Below are 16,968 nucleotides of genomic sequence, written 5' to 3' on the forward strand. Positions count from 1 at the left end.
CATTGCAGTTGAGGATTGAGATCTAGAAGCAAGACATCAGTCAACGGTGGCCTCCTGATGTAGAGCAGGATGAAAACAATATTCCTGAATCGGTCACTCAGCACTCAAACACTGCTGACCGGGGACTTTAAGTGCACAAAGCCATATGAGAAAGTAAAACGACTTGCCACCTCTTTTGGCGACTTGGTCTTTGCCATCACAGCTGGCAAGGTAAAACCAGCTAAGCAAATTCTTCTTCCGTTCGCCGTAAAATCATAGAACATGCCAATTGATGTTAAGTGAGCATGGTGTACAAGTGTAGCATCATCCAGACATATGCACTTTCAGACCACTAATTAAACAGTTATAAATGTAATATGTGTTTTGAAGTACTGGTAATAAGACATATAAAACAAAACTACTTTACATGCCACAACATTGTTTGCCTGTATTATGTATAGTTTCATCATAATTATTGTGGCCTAGTGGCCTAGGTTGGTGATTTACAGACTAAGGGACTATTATTTAGTTAAATTTAACTTAATATTGTATTTGAAGAAAAAAACACTAAATATTATTATTTGAAACAGCAAATTTCGCAAAAGTAGACTATATATCTTTATAAAATTGATAATGTGAACTGTTCCAGTACATAGGAGGCCATTAAAAGTATTTATTGGTGGGTTTATTTCAATGGAGACGAGATAATAGTATAATGGTATATATATACATGATGACTGGAGAATTCATCTTTCCGCGTTAGCCCGATAGGGGTCTCTCTGTTCAAGAGGTAATAACCACTAATAAGCTGCCACTCTGAAAGGGTTATCACATCAAAACATAATCTAGGGATGTATAACAATTAAAAAATAGCAACTAGAATTTGCCCACACAGATGGTACCAATATGAAATTTCAGGTCTGGGCCCATGGACTAACATATCAGTATTGTGATGGAAATCTGGAAATACAAGAGGCTGGAAACACCAAAGTTATCTACGCGTATTTAATAAGGGCTTTCTGCAGAAAGGATCAACACAGGGTGACCACAAGGATCTCAGAGGGAAGATGAAGAACAGTCAAATACAAGGATCTTATATAGGAGAACTGAGGGCTTTCTCTCTGAACCAATCCAGACTGGTTCCGTAGGCGCAGGAAAGAGAGGTATCTAAACATCTAAACACAAACAACTGATTCACATGTGTTTCCTAAGGTGATAGGAAGACATACACTCCTTCCTGTGGTGGGTAAATAAGTGGCAAAAGGTCTCATTGTATTCAGGTCCTAAACAGTTCCGACCATAACTCAGGTCATAAAGCATTTGGTATATGTAGATACAGGTCATAAAAGTCTTTAGACAAGGCTGCAAAAACTTACTATCCAAATACAAAACAGTTTGTCAACCATACTTAGTTAATTTTTCTACAACAGTCTATTTACAGAACTTAATAGGGAGCAGCAAAATAAACACGTTAACCTGAATAAAACATTTCCATCAAGTTTTTAAAGACTAAAGGACCAAATTGTTGGTTTTGCACGTTAAAGCACATTAAACAAATAACATGTACAATATTACAAAATTAATGACAGCTCTGTAAACTATGATAGTGTGACAGTAAAAGAATATGAACATCCGGGAACCTATAAATGAAACAGCTACGTTCAGCCATCATTTCCTAATATCTTCTGTGAAAAAAATTAGTATTCTATACTTTCTAATATTACAAAATATACCACACAACAGTGCACTGTAAAACTAAGTTTATGTAATTTTTAAGACTTCTCAGTGGCAATATCTGGCTTTAATTCAACTTAGAGGGATTGAAGATTTCTTGTGAAATTTAGTTTTTCAATAGGATCTGTGTTTTACTTCTGCAGCGAAATAGCAATTGTTACATACGCTGAATTTGTAATTATTGACTGATACAATGCAAAACCACTAGTTACTATTGTCATTATTATCACTGTCGTTCACAAGTTAAACTTTACCATTTCTCCTATGTTTTCTATCAAACACAACAGAAGGTGTGATTATTATTTTTGCGTGACATAAAATACAACATCTGTCATTAGTGTTAGTTTGCAACAAATATATACAGCATATAACATCAGACGTTTATCTTTAAAAACACTATTGATCATGGTGTGAGAAAGCACACACTGCCTCTTTTAAACAATATTACACTGGTGGACTGTTACATCTCGTAGTGACTGGAGTGTTAATGTTTTCACAAAATATATGAAATGACATATTAAACTTGAAACCACAAGGAAAGTCAAACGATCACATCTTAGTGCAACATTTTCACAAAAAAGTACATGAATATAAAAGCGAGAAATTTAAAACTAAAAGAAACTTAAAAGCGTCTCATGAGGGCTGCTTGTCTAAATCTCAAAAGCTTCACCTTTGTTATGTGGCTTATAATTTTGTGTTCTTCCCGGTATTGTTCAGGTGTATGTCGTTGGAGTTTTTCTTCATCTTGTCATCGTCGTCTTCCTCCTTCCTTGAATTGTCCATGTACAACTTCTCCACCTGATCAGGGTCAACGTAGGTGTAGAAGTAGGACATGAAGGAGAAGATGATGCAGACGCCCAACAGCAGGCAGGCAAACAGCAGGAACTCCTTCCACTAATGGAATGAAAAGGTGTTTTATAGAACTGAATGTCACAGCACATATTATAATGTTAGAAATGCAAAAAGGTAACAAAAATATCTGCATGGCTGGATAACCCCCAGAGGGAAATTTGTCTTTTTATAATTTAGTATTTCCAACAATAATTAATATTTAACCACAGAGAAGTTGTTTACCCTCCTTGTATTTCTCAAGGGGTTTTGACGTTCCCTGTAATACCCCCTGAAGTCTTACCTGTTCCAGTCCCGCACCCTCTGCCACAATCAGCACTATCATGTTCCCAAATGCGACGGTGAGCAGCCAGCCGGCCTGCAGGACTGACTTCATGTTGGCCGGAGCCTGAAGGAGGAGAGATCCAGTGTTAGTCAACAAGGAACCTCAGGGTCAAACATCGTCAAAGGTTTGATCAAATGGGATCATTACTTACTACAAATCTATTTTTTAGAAAGGATGTTGAGGAATGGAAGTAAAATAATCTAAAGACAAGATTTCATTTCACTCTACTTCACAATTTGGGGGAAATTTTGATGGTGTCAACAAACTGACCATGCAAGTTCCAGTGCTTGATTCAAACAGTCGGACGCGGCACAAATCTACACTAGGCTTATTATGGGGAATGTCCGTTCCTTGGTTTATGAGTTGGATGAGTTATTGTCTTATTGGTTATACCGACAGAACAGCCCAGTGTGTTCCTCAAAGACCTGGCTGAAATATACAGTCTGCAGGGTCATTACATTATCAGTCAGTCACAAACCTGTGAGTAGGAGAACTCCAGGCCAGTAATGGAGAACATGACCTCTCCAGCCGTTATGAGCACGTACTGGGGGATCTGCCAGGCAATGTTCACGTTGTTGGGTCTCACGTCTTCCACCCTGTTGGCTGCAAGTTTACCTGAGTCCTGACAAAGCACATAGAGATGGTGTCGTGAGTCCGGTTAACTTTTAAAAATCTTTATAGAAAAAGAATGCTGTTTGTGTGACCAGCATCCTGACCTCAGTGAGTATGAAGGTGTAGGAAGCTCCAAAGTCCAAGACGCCCAGGTTAAACTCACTGCAATTCTCTGACTGGGGGCTGCAGCTGACGTATGGGTATCTACACCGAGGCAGGAGAGCGGTGCATGAAGGATGAGATGAATCATACAACATAGAAAAGCGTAAGATGACAATAAAAAGCAACTAAAATCAACGCCTCATTGTTGTAGGCCTCCACCAACCAATGTAGTTTGAGTCCCTCCAAGTTATCCCGATATATGAATCCACAATAAAGTGAGTTCACTGCGAACTTTGACCTTTGACCACTCAAATCTAATCAGTTAATCTATGAGTCAAATTTTGACAACTGGTCAAAATTTGAATAGAATCCCTGAAGGCAGACTTGATATATCATGTTTCAAAGGTCAAAAACATCTTTTGTTAGGCCACATTGAGCTTGACCTTTGACCTTTGACCACTCAAATCTAATAAATTCATCATTGAGTCTAAGTGAACGTTGGTACCAAATTAAGAAGGATTGCCCTGAGGTGTTTCTGAGATATAGAATTCATAAAGCAAACAAAAAAAATTGTGAGGTCACGAATCTTGACCTTTTACCACCAAAATCGAATCACTTCATCCTTGAGTCCAACTAAGGGTTAGGGTTAATGCCTTTAAATGTTTGTGCCAAATTTGAAGAAATTCCCTGAAAGTTTTCCTGATGTATCATGTTCACAAAACAAAAAACTTTTCAAATTCCAGTCAGCTGAGTGAGTCTATGTGAACATTTGTACCACATTGGAAAGGATTCCCTGGAGGTGTTCTTGTGATACTGCATTTATAGACAAAAAAATGTAATTATAAGTTCAGAGCGAACTTTGACCACCAAATTTTTTGAGTACAACCTAATAATTGTTCCAAATATGAGAAAATTCCCTCCAGGCATTCTTGAGATATAACGTCTTGAAGAGGCCAACGACAGAAATCTTCACTATGAGTTGGAACTGATTTACAGGAGCTGGTTAAACAGCAGCTAGACGAGCGGTGGCTTCGTGATTTGAGCTCTTTCTGCTGATTTAGAGCTGATGTACTCACATTCCCCGCTCCACAGCCTTGCTTGGAGTGATGCTGTAACCGGGGAGCACGTGGAAAGTCACATCTCCCACAGTGAGGTTCATTTCTGTTGGCTGAGTGTTGAGAAACCTGTTGAATTAGAATGTTAGAACTGATTAAAGTTAGGTAAATTGAGCTATGATAAAAGGTATATTTTAAAAAGTAACATTAAACAAAGTTGACCTCAGAAAAGGATTCCCATTTTCATTTTTGTTTATGGAGTCATTCACCTGGGTGATAAATAAACAGACATGTCAATAATAAAGGTTTCTGAAAATAATATCGATTTCTGTTGTATGAATTTCAGAATACAGTTCTTTAAAGTTTTCCTTCACTTTACTCACGAGTTTGCACTGGATTCCTGTAGTTTGGGAGTAGATGATGAGTGTGTAGGCCTTTTGTTGTTCAAACGTCTGATCACACGGTGAAGCTTCTCCATTCAAAGTGACTTGAATTGTCAGTTCTTTGTTGGACGACCCCAGTGGAAGTGTTTCATATTGAGGAGGGTCCTGACACAAAGAGATCTGATGTTCACCTTCTTTACAATGAAACAAGGAAATTCCTTTCATCACTAATATTGGAGGACATAGATTCTGGTCTCTGCTGAGTTATTAACATGTAAACAGTTTTTGAAGATGCAAAATTGCTCAATCTAAATTCTCCAAAATAATGGTGTGTCGGGCCATATTGAAATAAAACTCAGAGATTTTGAGAATAATTCTGAAATAATAGAATAAATTCATAATTTTGTGAGAAGTAAGTCATAATTTAACAAGAAAAAATGATATTACGATAATTGTGTCCTAGTTTAATGAAAGAAATCAAATATTATGAGATAAGAGAGAAAAAAGTCAATTCAGATTTCATCGTTTCTTGAGAAGAACAGATGTAATTAATGACGTTCCTCAAAGAAAGAAAGAAAGTAGCTGGAGGCTCTGACAGTAGTTTGTGAAAACAAGTTAATCTTGGTGCTTCATTCAAATGTAAAAACAAAGTTATAAATGTCTTGAGGGCTTAAACACAGGCAAACACCAACATCTTATTATTATGAGTCAACACTTTGCATACCTAGACTCATGTTTATGTTCGATGTGCAGTATTTCTGATATTGTACACGTTATAATTTAATTTATAAGGTATGGGTTGATCCCTGTTTATTCTCTTCATATTATAGATTCAGAGTCTGCGATCCTGACACGGAAGTGTAAAAACCTGAAGGTATGGGATTGGCTCTTTAAACAGGTCACTGCCAGGAAAATCCACCATGACATCACCCCTTGCCAGGTTTAAGGTCTGCACGAGACATTTCCCTGAAGGTGCAGGATCCACCACTGTTTTCTAAGAGACGGAGAAATCAAAGCACCACACTGATAAACACCAGAGAACAAACTCTTATAAGTAGTATTATACCAAGACCTTGTTATTATTGAAAGATAAAAACTAAAATACCATGTTATATAATTTACTGATATGTCATATTACACAAGCTTCAGTGAGTAAAGATGTACAACTCGTCTCCACTTCCTCTCACTGCATTAACTCAAACTATTCACGATTCAGACGTACCACGACGTTCACCTCGACCAGTGTGGCCGCTCCGAATGCCAGCGCTGCAAAAACCATCCCTGCAGCCATTTTCCTTAGAGGCCTGAAGGCAGAGAGAGTCATTGACATACAGTTACACTTCCTCCCTGACTCAACACTTTTGAAATCTGAGCGATTTCCACATCAGTGTCCTTATTGACCTTATTGACAGACTTAATTCCATCTTTTATAAATGTATCCTTTTAAACTGGCGCCATTCTCTAAAAAACATGGATAAAAGGAGTAATTATGAAAGAGCCCAGTGCTATTTGGACATGAAAATCCACGTTTGTACTTTTAAATACAGTTTTAGTTTCTTTTCCTGGGAATTAAATGATGAAATGTGATCATTTATTCTACATATAAAACCATGTGTCCCTGAGTAATAAAGTAATAGTGCTGTGTATGTGTGCACCTTCATTTGTTATTAACCCTCCGAGGCGTATCTCCGCATATAAAAGAAAGGTCATGTGGCTCATTGTGCAGGTTGAAGAGGCCTTTTAAACACTCATGTCTGCAATAAAGTCCAGCGGGTCCAAAACAACAGGTGTCGACTCACGTGAGACGGATTCTGCAGAGGCCGATGAGCGGATAGATGATGAGGTCAAAGATGGGCACAAAGAGTAGAATCAGCAGAGCATTCATCATCTAAACAGCAGGGAGGAGGAAGCGCCGTTTTAACTGAGTCTGTAAACGACTCATAAAAGCATAAAGGTTGAAGTAACACAAGAATAAAGACAGATTCTACTTTGCCATAAGGAAAGGTGGAATGGTGGAGATAAAAAAAAGCTGTTAAAGTGTTTTCATGAGGACGACAGCATCACTCAAACATCAGTCAGATTTATTGTCTTAAATGAGACGTACTCGTGTTTTCATCCGGGGTGAAAATCGCTCATGCCACAAACATGGAATGTTTCTGGATGCACGGAAGATTTTCATTTTAAGTGTAAATCAGTTCTTCACTGTTGCTAAGGTGCTTTCAGATATGGTGTTGATCCGAGTTTCTCCAGGGCAGGTGTATGTGTCAGGGCAAATGTCCGAGTGAGAGTTCACAAAACAGCATTTTCAAGATCCAGAATGAACTTTACATCTCATGATTGAGCTTCCATGAGACAGAATATATTAGATACTATATTAGACAAGAAGGGATAGGATTTATAATTGTATTGGTCATATTGGTACATTTTGTCATGTATAAAGGAGAATGTGAGAAATTGTACACAAGCTACATCCCAGTTAGCGCAGGAGCACATACCTGCATTTGGTCCGGCTTGATAATGAAGGAATCTCCCTAAATAAACAAAAACAACTTTATTATTGCTTTTAGAGCACATATTCCTAAACTTTAACTCCATGAACCTGATGAGTAATGACTAAACCTGATCAGTGTTTCTCATGGCCATATACAATGAAATTCACTGGAATCAAATGATTCCCGAACGAAGGGAGGATCCGTTTTACAGCTGAGAGCTTGTGCAATCAGAAAGATGTCACAACCCCCCCACTGGGTTGGTGCAATAATAAAAGATGTTATCAGCTTTTTTGAAAATTCTGATGCCAGTGTTATTTCTCTTACAACAGCCATGTTCATCCTCGTGGCTTGAAGCGTCCAGCGGGAACCCTGCAATAAAAAAACAAGAGAAACACTGACTGTGACAGACGACAGACGACAGACCGTTCTGTTTTTCTGGAAAGGACAATGATGAGGAGTTGACAAACACTCGCCAAATATTCCTGAGAAAGACAAAGGTCTGTGGGATTGAAAAAATCGTTTTAACTCAAGAAGAGTGAAATGTGAGAAAGCTGAAGGTGGTTTGAGTTTTCTTTTATCACATGTTTGTGTTGAGCGTTTGGTCAGAGGAGAGTAAATCAGATTGTTGAGGATTCTATAAGAGAACTGTCACCAGGCGTTTGACGTTGTGCCGACTGTGACGACTGGTCAGGTCTGAACGACCAAGCAGAAATTAATCTGATTCTGGATTTAACTCTGAAATCTAAGTAATGCCTACTTCAGTTGTTTAAAATGAAAATGTAAAAGTCAAATAAATTTTTTTTTCAAAATAATTCATTTCTATTTATCCATATTACTACTTTGGTTGTATCCAAGCTACTAAAATGTCTTTAAAATTGTAATAAAAATCATTAATATTATTATACAGCCAGAAACAAAGATTCTCAAATTTGGCTTGGGTGTACTCATATTCTGTTAATATTGGGTAGTCCATCCAAATGTTGTTGAAATATTTCAACCTGGATAAATATGTTGAACCGACATGCCGATGTCATCTGAGGCTTCTTTAACTTCATCTTGGACACATTAACCAGACAAACTAATGTTGTAGCTGTTGTTCATACGTCTTTTTTCTGCACATACCTGCTGATCAAACAGAGCCCAGAACATGGGCAGTGGGATGTAGAGCACCAACACCCGCAGCACCATCTTAATCTCCTGGATCAGACGCTTCTGTTAACGCAGAGACCCACAGTGTGGATGGATTATTGATGCACGGAAACCACAAACGCTTTTTTGAAGTCTTCCAGGAAAAGACTTTGGGGCAGATACAAATCTTGAGGTTATAACAGTCGCCCTTCTGTTACCGAGTACTTCTCCTCAGCCCAGTCCAGCCAGTGCTTCCTCTTGGGGACATCCTTTGAGCTCCTCCAGCGGCTCTTGATGGCAAACTTCAGACCCAAATGAAATTAAGGACATAAAAATGGTAATGTGGACACAGGGGATTCATGGCTATATTACACCACAATGATTCTTGACAGCAAAGACAGGGAAAATTGTTTGATAAGATTGAAGGGAAAGTGGGAGATAACTCACTCCAATGCAATTGCAGACTTCCAACAGGATGTTTCCCTGGGGAGGATTCCTCTTGTACATCCCGCTGCCAGCAATGAAAACAACTGCCCAAAGACGAATGGAGAGTCAGATCGAAGAGGGGCGAAGAAAACCGTTTATGTTGGAGGTGAAAATGAAAAGAAATGAAAAATTTGCTCTTTTAGCTCCATATCGGCCAGTAATAATAAACCCACAAATTAAGATGAGATACAGACTTTTACTTTTAAGGATATTTTTTTTTGCTCCCGTACCCTGAAACAGTTCAGGGTAATAAACACTTCACTTGTGGTAAACACACTTCAGGCCTCCGAGGCTGAAACCGCCACTTTGTCTCGCTCTCGCTGTGATGTGTGCAGAGCCTCCGCAGAGCTGCAAGCACTGTTTGTTTTCACTGTGAGCCTTCAGCCGAGCGTGAACCACACAAGGATCAGTGGTGACGGGGATTCACAGACAGAGACAACTGACTGTCAGGACGTATGTGGCCCAGCCTTAAACAACAGGAAGCCCAGACTGGACTTCACACTGTGCAAACACGATCTCCGCCTGAAACAAGCTTGGATCCTGAAATTTGACGCTTAATAAGGACAGTTCTATGATTGAAATGTTCAAATTGCAGCTTGGAATTTGTATTAATTTCCTGAATGAAAACAAATTAAGTGATTTAATTTAGGAATACCTTCATTTCTAAGAAAGAAAAACATTTCTATGATACTACATTATTGTATCATTATTTACAAAAATGTTTTGTCTAGTTTATATTTTTACCCTAATTTGTCTTAATTCAAGTTTTATTTGATATTAAACAATTCCAACCCCAGAGCTTTCAACGAACCGCAAGTCGTTACAGAAATGAATCTGTGATCTTTAACCAATGACACAATTCCAGGCAGTATGTTACAGATTCAAGTTATAGAACGTTGTTATACAGGTTTTTCACTTCATACAATTTATACTGATTATTTACTTCTTATCTCATATATTTACTTTTACTTACTAGCTTTTTTATTGGCCCCCTTAAAAACTTAAAAGTGAAATATCTTGTCTAAGAATGGTATATTATCTTTATCAACCTAATTTGAGAAATCTTTGCAAAAACATTTTCCATTTGTTTGTTTGCAGCTCGATACTAAAGCTCAGTTTTGCTAAATTTCAGCATCAGTAAACTCACATGCTCACAACAATGACCTTGCACTTTTACACTGATGCATAGCAGGAAATAAACCTAGTTTTATAGCTATGTGGTCATAAACCAAAGTTAAGGACAAATTCAAATTCAATAAAACAATCGGATGATGGTGCGAGATGAAAGGTCAGAGCATCACCAAAGTGGTTACAACTCAACATGAGGGAAACATGAACCAAATTGAATGGCTTACCAATAGAGGTTGACACATCTCACTCGTAAATGTCATCACAGTCTTTTACTCTGCCAGGCTTAGCATTAAACGTCCTTTTCTACGCTGATGACACCTGATTGGTTGTAGCGGTCGGTTGAACACTCACCTAAAGCCACGACCATCAGAATTGCAGGAACCCCGAAGGCCAGAGCGTAGCAGTCGCCCCCGAAACACTGCACATCCCCTGAAAGAGCAAATCCAGCATTAACGGCATCGCTGGATCGAAGTTTGGACAGCAATAGGTTCCTCAGATCAACGCTCACCTCTCAGCATGGGTGTGATCACAGTCGACAGGAGGCTTCCAGCGTTAATTGACATGTAGAAAATGGAGAAGAATTTCTGCCTCTCGCTGATCTGAAGGTGATCAACAGAAGCATAAGCAGAAACCTTGAGTCAGATTTTTTATTAAATTATAATGTGTGAGATTCCAGAATAGGTTCAAAATATGATCTGACTGGGTGTTCATGGCATTTTGTATGATCTATTTTTTATTCGTTTTCTGCTCTGACAATGATTATTAAAGCTACAATCAATAATTTAGGCCACTAGAGGACAGAAAAACAAGCTGACCGAATCACTGGGATGATTTTTAAGTGTTGATATGACTCATGTGTTTGCAAAAACAATATAAGATATTGACCAATCCAGTGTCTATCGAGAAACCTCATTTATTGTTAGTTTTTCACCGGTTGAATATAAGTCACTCACTCTGGTTGTAGCTCTTATTTGGTCTCCTCTGACGGCGGAGAAAAACATTGCTCTCCTGAACATTTAAAGGTTGAAGTTTAATGTTCAGCTCACCCTCCCCTTCCAAAAATGAAAGAGAACCTGTGGTAGTCTTTAGGGGTCATAACAACTCAAAAGCTGTTTAGTTTGTCCAGTCTATGCTACTGTACATATATATATATATATATATGTATATATACATACATACATATGTATATATACATACATACATATGTATATAGACACATCCATCAGGGGCAATTTAGGGGTTTAGGGATTGAACCATCATTCTCCTGGTTTGTGGACTCTACCTCCTGAGCTACATCCGCAAAAATGACTTGTACTGAGTCCTTTCACTCAGTGCAGTGTATTGTGTTGTTTGAGTACAGTAAACCTAAGCCGCACTGCTTCCATTTCTTCACACTAAAGAGAGAAAGTGACTCACGTGCTCCTCGTCAAACTGGTCTCCTCCGAATGCTGCCACGCAGGGTTTGATTCCTCCGGTGCCGAAGGCGATGAGTATAAGACCGACAATGGACAGAGCACTGCAACACAAACACACAGCTAATGCCAGATATGGAAATTCATGATGCCCATTAACTTTGATTATCATGCAGAAAAGTGAAATACTTATCCTTTACACTCATGAAGGGATTTCTTTTACTGTTTTATTGTCAATTGAAAATCTTTGGTTTTGGACAATTCCTCGTGATCACTTAGGACATGTGGTGAGCATTTTTCATTTTTAGATCTTAAATCCAGACTAAAAAAGTCAGTGAAAAAAGTTGTTTTAAAGACCTACAAGAGACACTGATCCAAATGACTGATTCAGCTGGAGGTAACTCACATGTGCACATCGCTGTTTCCCACAGTGGGAATGGCTCCGACCGACTTGATCACATGGCCGATCACATAGACGATGGAGAGGTAGATGATGGTCCTGTTGGGAGCAAACTGTGATTAAGTACATTCAGAGCTGCACTCTTACTATTATACTAGATCTGTGTGTATATGTGTGTGGTGTGTGTGGTCAGGGTGATTCATCTCCACTAATATGTAGTGTCACACACTTTAGACAAAGCTCTGAGGTTAAAGAGCTGAATTACTGACATCATCAGCTCCATTGTATTGGGAGGACAGACTGACACATATCCCAAACTTCTCAAGTCAATGTAAAGTTCATGGTAAATGATCTCATGGCTCGACACCAGCATGGAGTTGGTGGTGGACTCACTTGAACTTTCCGAGCCAGGAGTCAGCGATGAGCGCTCCCAGGATGGGTGTGAAGTAGCAGAGGCCGCTGAAGGCATGGTAGACCGCGGTGGAGAGGTCTTTGTCCCAGTGGAAGTAGGTGAGGAAATAGAGCGTCAGCACGGCTGTGAACAGACACAAAAACATTAGCCGGGACCCAGTGTGACACAAAAACATTAGCCGGGACCCAGTGTGACACAAAAACATTAGCCGGGACCCAGTGTTGCAGACGGACCTTCCCCGAAACATGAAGACAGCCATTTTCTCATAATTAACCGTTGAAGTCTGTTATGAAGGAAAAGACTTGAGGACGCTTTTGATCTTCAAATTATTCATTTTCAGTATGACACTGATGCCGTGCGTTAATTTTAAACAGTTGTACCAGATATTGGCTGTTTTTAGTGGAATTTTTACGTGTGTGTGTGTGTGTGTGAAGCAATTTGACAGACATGTGAGAGTAAGTGAAGTCATGTGAGAAGACGTCGGCCTTATCAGTCCATCAACATAACCTCACTGACACACACTATGTATCGTCCGAATAATGTGAGCATCACAAGTTATGACAACTTTACATCAGAGCCTTTTCTACAGTTGTGTTCGAAGACCCTGAAGCTTCTCTGCGAATACGGACTCCTGCTCTTCATGTCTATCTCTTCCCCCACATGTTGTCCAGACAGAATTGCACATACCTTTCATGCCATAGAAGGAGAAGCGTTCACAGAACTCATTCACCACTATGAAGCAGATGCTGGTCGGGTAGTTGGTCCCACATAGTTTCTGAAACAAAGGGTAGAGTTTGATGATGAGATGGATGAGAATTATCAATTTGTTTTATTATACTTTAAAAACAAAGCTGCTCATTCCATTAATAGTTTCACCGGCTCTAACTGAGAATGGATCAATATTCTAACAATGAACAGGAGGAATGCAGCAAATACACCAACTTCCTGTAAGTCTGAAATACGCAAGTTAATCATTGTCCAGATGTAGAAGTTGGACAAATTGAAAGCATCAGATATGATCATGCTCAACTACAGTTATTCAAAAAATATATACACTCCCATTATTCTGTGATATAACAACATTTGATTTTAGCAGTTCATATTTACTAGATGATCCATTTTAAACTTACATCTTTATAAACTTCAATATTTTACTTTGATTCAACTTCATGTTGTTGCTTACAGGTTTATTTTAGAATACTAAATTATACTTTTTACACAGTGATGTATTTTATCCACAGATAAAGACATTGGAAAATAAGCATTGTACACTTATAATAAGTGATAAATTGGCATTTTCCACAAGGCCAGGAATGACAGTTGATTAATAAATTCATTCAGATGGAAATAATTAGGATGGATTGTTCATTCAAGACATTTATCAAGCAAAAACAAGTTCTAGCTTCTGGTGAAGGTGACTTTTTACATCATTATTTCACTGATACAACAAAAAAGTATGATTTTAGGATTAATGGAATTTGCTATTCTCAGGTCATCAATTCATCTGTTAATCTTAAACAGATTTATCTGTTGCAGCACAATTTGTGAACAGATTACAACTTTCACTTGACTTTTCATCTGAATATTCTTACACTTTTTAAACTTTTACAACTTTAAAACCATTTTTTAACGCTTCATTATTTTAGATTGAAAATATTCAGCTCAATGCATCGCTACTTTTTATCTTCTGCAATTGCTTCTGATACATATTTGTAATATCTGTCAAAAAAATGACAGCCCTTTGGGTTGAATAGTTTTGCCTCCAGATCACAATTAAGGGGAAGATAGACAGATCAGGAAAGTGAAATAGGAAATAGGGAGATAGATGATTGGCCACAGCTCTAAATTAACCTTGAAGTCTCTAAAAAGAGATTATAAACTCTGTCATTTCTGTGTTTTCAAGTCATTGGCTATGGATCTGCCGCAGAAAGAGTTCATCACGGTTTCGCGTTGGAGATAATGCGCCTGTTGCATCATCTCACCACAACTTTATCGCCGAGGTTCAATGAGAGCTGGTCTGCAGAGGAAATAACAATCTGACACTGTAACACACAAACACAGAAAACCACCGCGGGTATTTACCTTGGCCATGGTGCTTTCTTTGCTGAAATGATTGTGGATCTTTACTGCTGCTGCACCGGGGAGATCCTGAGTAACATCCAAGTCCGTCCCACTCCGCTCAGCTCCGCTCTGCTCAGTGGGCACCACAGGAAAACCATAGATAATTTATGCTCTAAACGAGAACTTCAAGTTAATATTCCACCTCTTGACTCTTGAGGAACAACCTCCGCACACTGTTGCTGTGGGGAAACAACTTCAGACCAGTCAACCGCGCGTTTTACTTCCAACAGTTAGAACTCACTGTGTGTGGAGCAGGAGGTCCGTTAGTTTGGTGGTTGTGAAGCTGGAGCAGCAGCAGCCACAGCTCTGGTTGGACAATAGAGTCGTTGTTAAACTCACCGATCACAGTTCTGACTGCGGGATGAAGGGTCACGGGGACCAAACTGCCTGTTTCCTTAGGAGGTTGAACATAAACGCATCAGTGAATGTGTGTGTGCGTGCGTGTGCGTGAGAGAGAGAGAGAGAGAGAGAGAGAGAGAGAGAGAGAGAGAGAGAGAGAGAGAGAGAGAGAGAGAGAGAGAGTGTGTTAGGGTTAAGATTTGGTTTAAAGATCAGGTCTAAGTTTGATTTTTAGAAAACATTAGAAGAGCAGAGGCACCTGGATGCAATAAAGGCTGCACTTACACTAGTGTAAAGTGAATGAATGTCAAATCAGTGTGGAAATAACTAAACACTGTCATTGACTTACTGCTGAGGTCAGATTTTTAGTTGAAAGTCTTATTTAGTAAATTACAGCACACTTGTATTAAACAGTCTATAATACTTTCAAAGCACTTAAGAAGGAAGTTCCTATTTGTCTGACTCATTTTATTATTAACTGATACTATTCAGCGGTATAATTATGTCAAAAAATGTTTTTAATACGTGACTTCTCTCAAGCTCTATAACATTTATATCTTGGGGTTTGTATGTTCTTCTCTTAACTAGGGGACCGTTTTGATTATCAATTTGTAATTTTAACCGTTTGGTGAATAGTTGTTGTATATGTACAGAAATCTGCTTCAGTTATTCAGCTGCGCAGCTAAATGTAAAGATTTCCCAGACACACAATGGAGGCACATTGTAATCAGCAGCATTTTAAAAGAAACACATGATACCAACCACATCATTCCAATCATGAATTGGTTCTTTTAATATCAATAAGTCAAACAAAGTACATACTGTGCACATAAATAGCAATACAGCAGAAAAGTTTTAAGGTTTACAACCCCGGTTACAACCTCTCCAAACACGTCATACACACATTTAGATGTCTTCATCCAAAACTCTGAAATTAAGAAGAATGTTGGTGGCATGGGGCCTCATTCGGGGGCTTACTAACCGTGGTGTCGTTGCAGTCTCCTAAGCTGATTGTATATTTAGGGGGATTCTAACACACTTGTCATTGCTGTTGACAAATGTAATCAGCCGCTCCCTGGGGCCCCGTCTCAGCTCGGGGCCCCAGGGCAGTTGCCTGTTTTTCAGACCCTGCAGCAACACTCCTGGTTGTAATTAAAGGGTCAGTGTCTTAGATTCCCCACAGGGAATTTGTCTCACAGCCAGAAAGTGTTTCTAAGAGTGAAAATTGTCAACTTCTATCTACTTGTTCTAAAGTAGTTCCCCGAGAATCTATAAAATTGCTTCATATTTTATTAACTCATCATGTTAAATCAGTAAACTCTGTAATGTATCCCGTTAGGAAGTAAATAAACATTTGAGGAAGTGAGCCCTCTCTTTTCCTGTCTAGCACTGTGTGATACCACATTTGTGTTACATCCAGACAGGTGTTGAGACTTGCTCCTCCCAGATCACACGGATGAGGGACACTACAGATAATGGTGTGGCATTTATGGCCTTCTGGGGCCCGGACAACTTGGAAAACAACTAATTTGGCCTAAATTTCCCAGAACCAATGTAGGGCCTTTTTTTTGATAAACACTTGGTGGTCAAAGCACGGGGGAATCTGAATTTGAACCGAATGTGACCCGTTTGGTTAATAGTGACTGTGGCCCAAATACCACAAGACTAATTTGGGTCAAAATTGACATGTTTGGATGACAGGGAGTTTTGCTATCGCTCACTAGTTGCCCAGATCTGGCAAACAGACAATAAACTCACGACACCTTAAAGTGCCATGGATAATAACAACACAGCATTTAGAAAAACAAAATAACAGTAACAATTAGATTTTCAAAGTAAGTATTATGTATATACTACTGCATACTTTACCATTTAATACAAACGATTTGTGGAAACGGTGCCAATTAAATATAATTAAGAAATGTTTATTTCAGAGAATTACAAGTTATTTAGATTTCATTAAAAAGGTATTTTGGGGTGTTTAGTTTGTAAAAATATGATGAAGATG

At 38.8% G+C, this 16,968-nt stretch overlaps 1 protein-coding gene across 1 annotated transcript; it reads right to left on the reverse strand.

Annotated features, from left to right (window-relative positions):
• Window positions 1-968: 968 nt before the first annotated feature.
• Window positions 969-15,020, reverse strand: slc15a2 (solute carrier family 15 member 2). Its single transcript, XM_053440566.1, has 23 exons — window positions 14,863-15,020; window positions 14,583-14,690; window positions 13,188-13,275; window positions 12,482-12,623; window positions 12,095-12,187; window positions 11,693-11,792; window positions 10,785-10,875; window positions 10,628-10,705; window positions 9,107-9,189; window positions 8,878-8,961; window positions 8,654-8,743; window positions 7,856-7,900; window positions 7,535-7,570; window positions 6,839-6,927; window positions 6,262-6,343; window positions 5,908-6,033; window positions 5,040-5,204; window positions 4,879-4,925; window positions 4,678-4,785; window positions 3,604-3,703; window positions 3,366-3,509; window positions 2,846-2,950; window positions 969-2,607 (listed from the first exon to the last, which is right to left on the reverse strand). Exons 2-23 carry the CDS (start codon window positions 14,589-14,591, stop codon window positions 2,398-2,400), a joined length of 2,115 nt encoding a protein of 704 aa, XP_053296541.1. The 5' UTR covers window positions 14,592-14,690; window positions 14,863-15,020; the 3' UTR covers window positions 969-2,397.
• Between the last annotated feature and the right edge of the window lie 1,948 nt (window positions 15,021-16,968).

This window comes from Pleuronectes platessa, chromosome 14 (genome assembly GCF_947347685.1).
Source record: "Pleuronectes platessa chromosome 14, fPlePla1.1, whole genome shotgun sequence".
NCBI lineage: Eukaryota > Metazoa > Chordata > Actinopteri > Pleuronectiformes > Pleuronectidae > Pleuronectes > Pleuronectes platessa.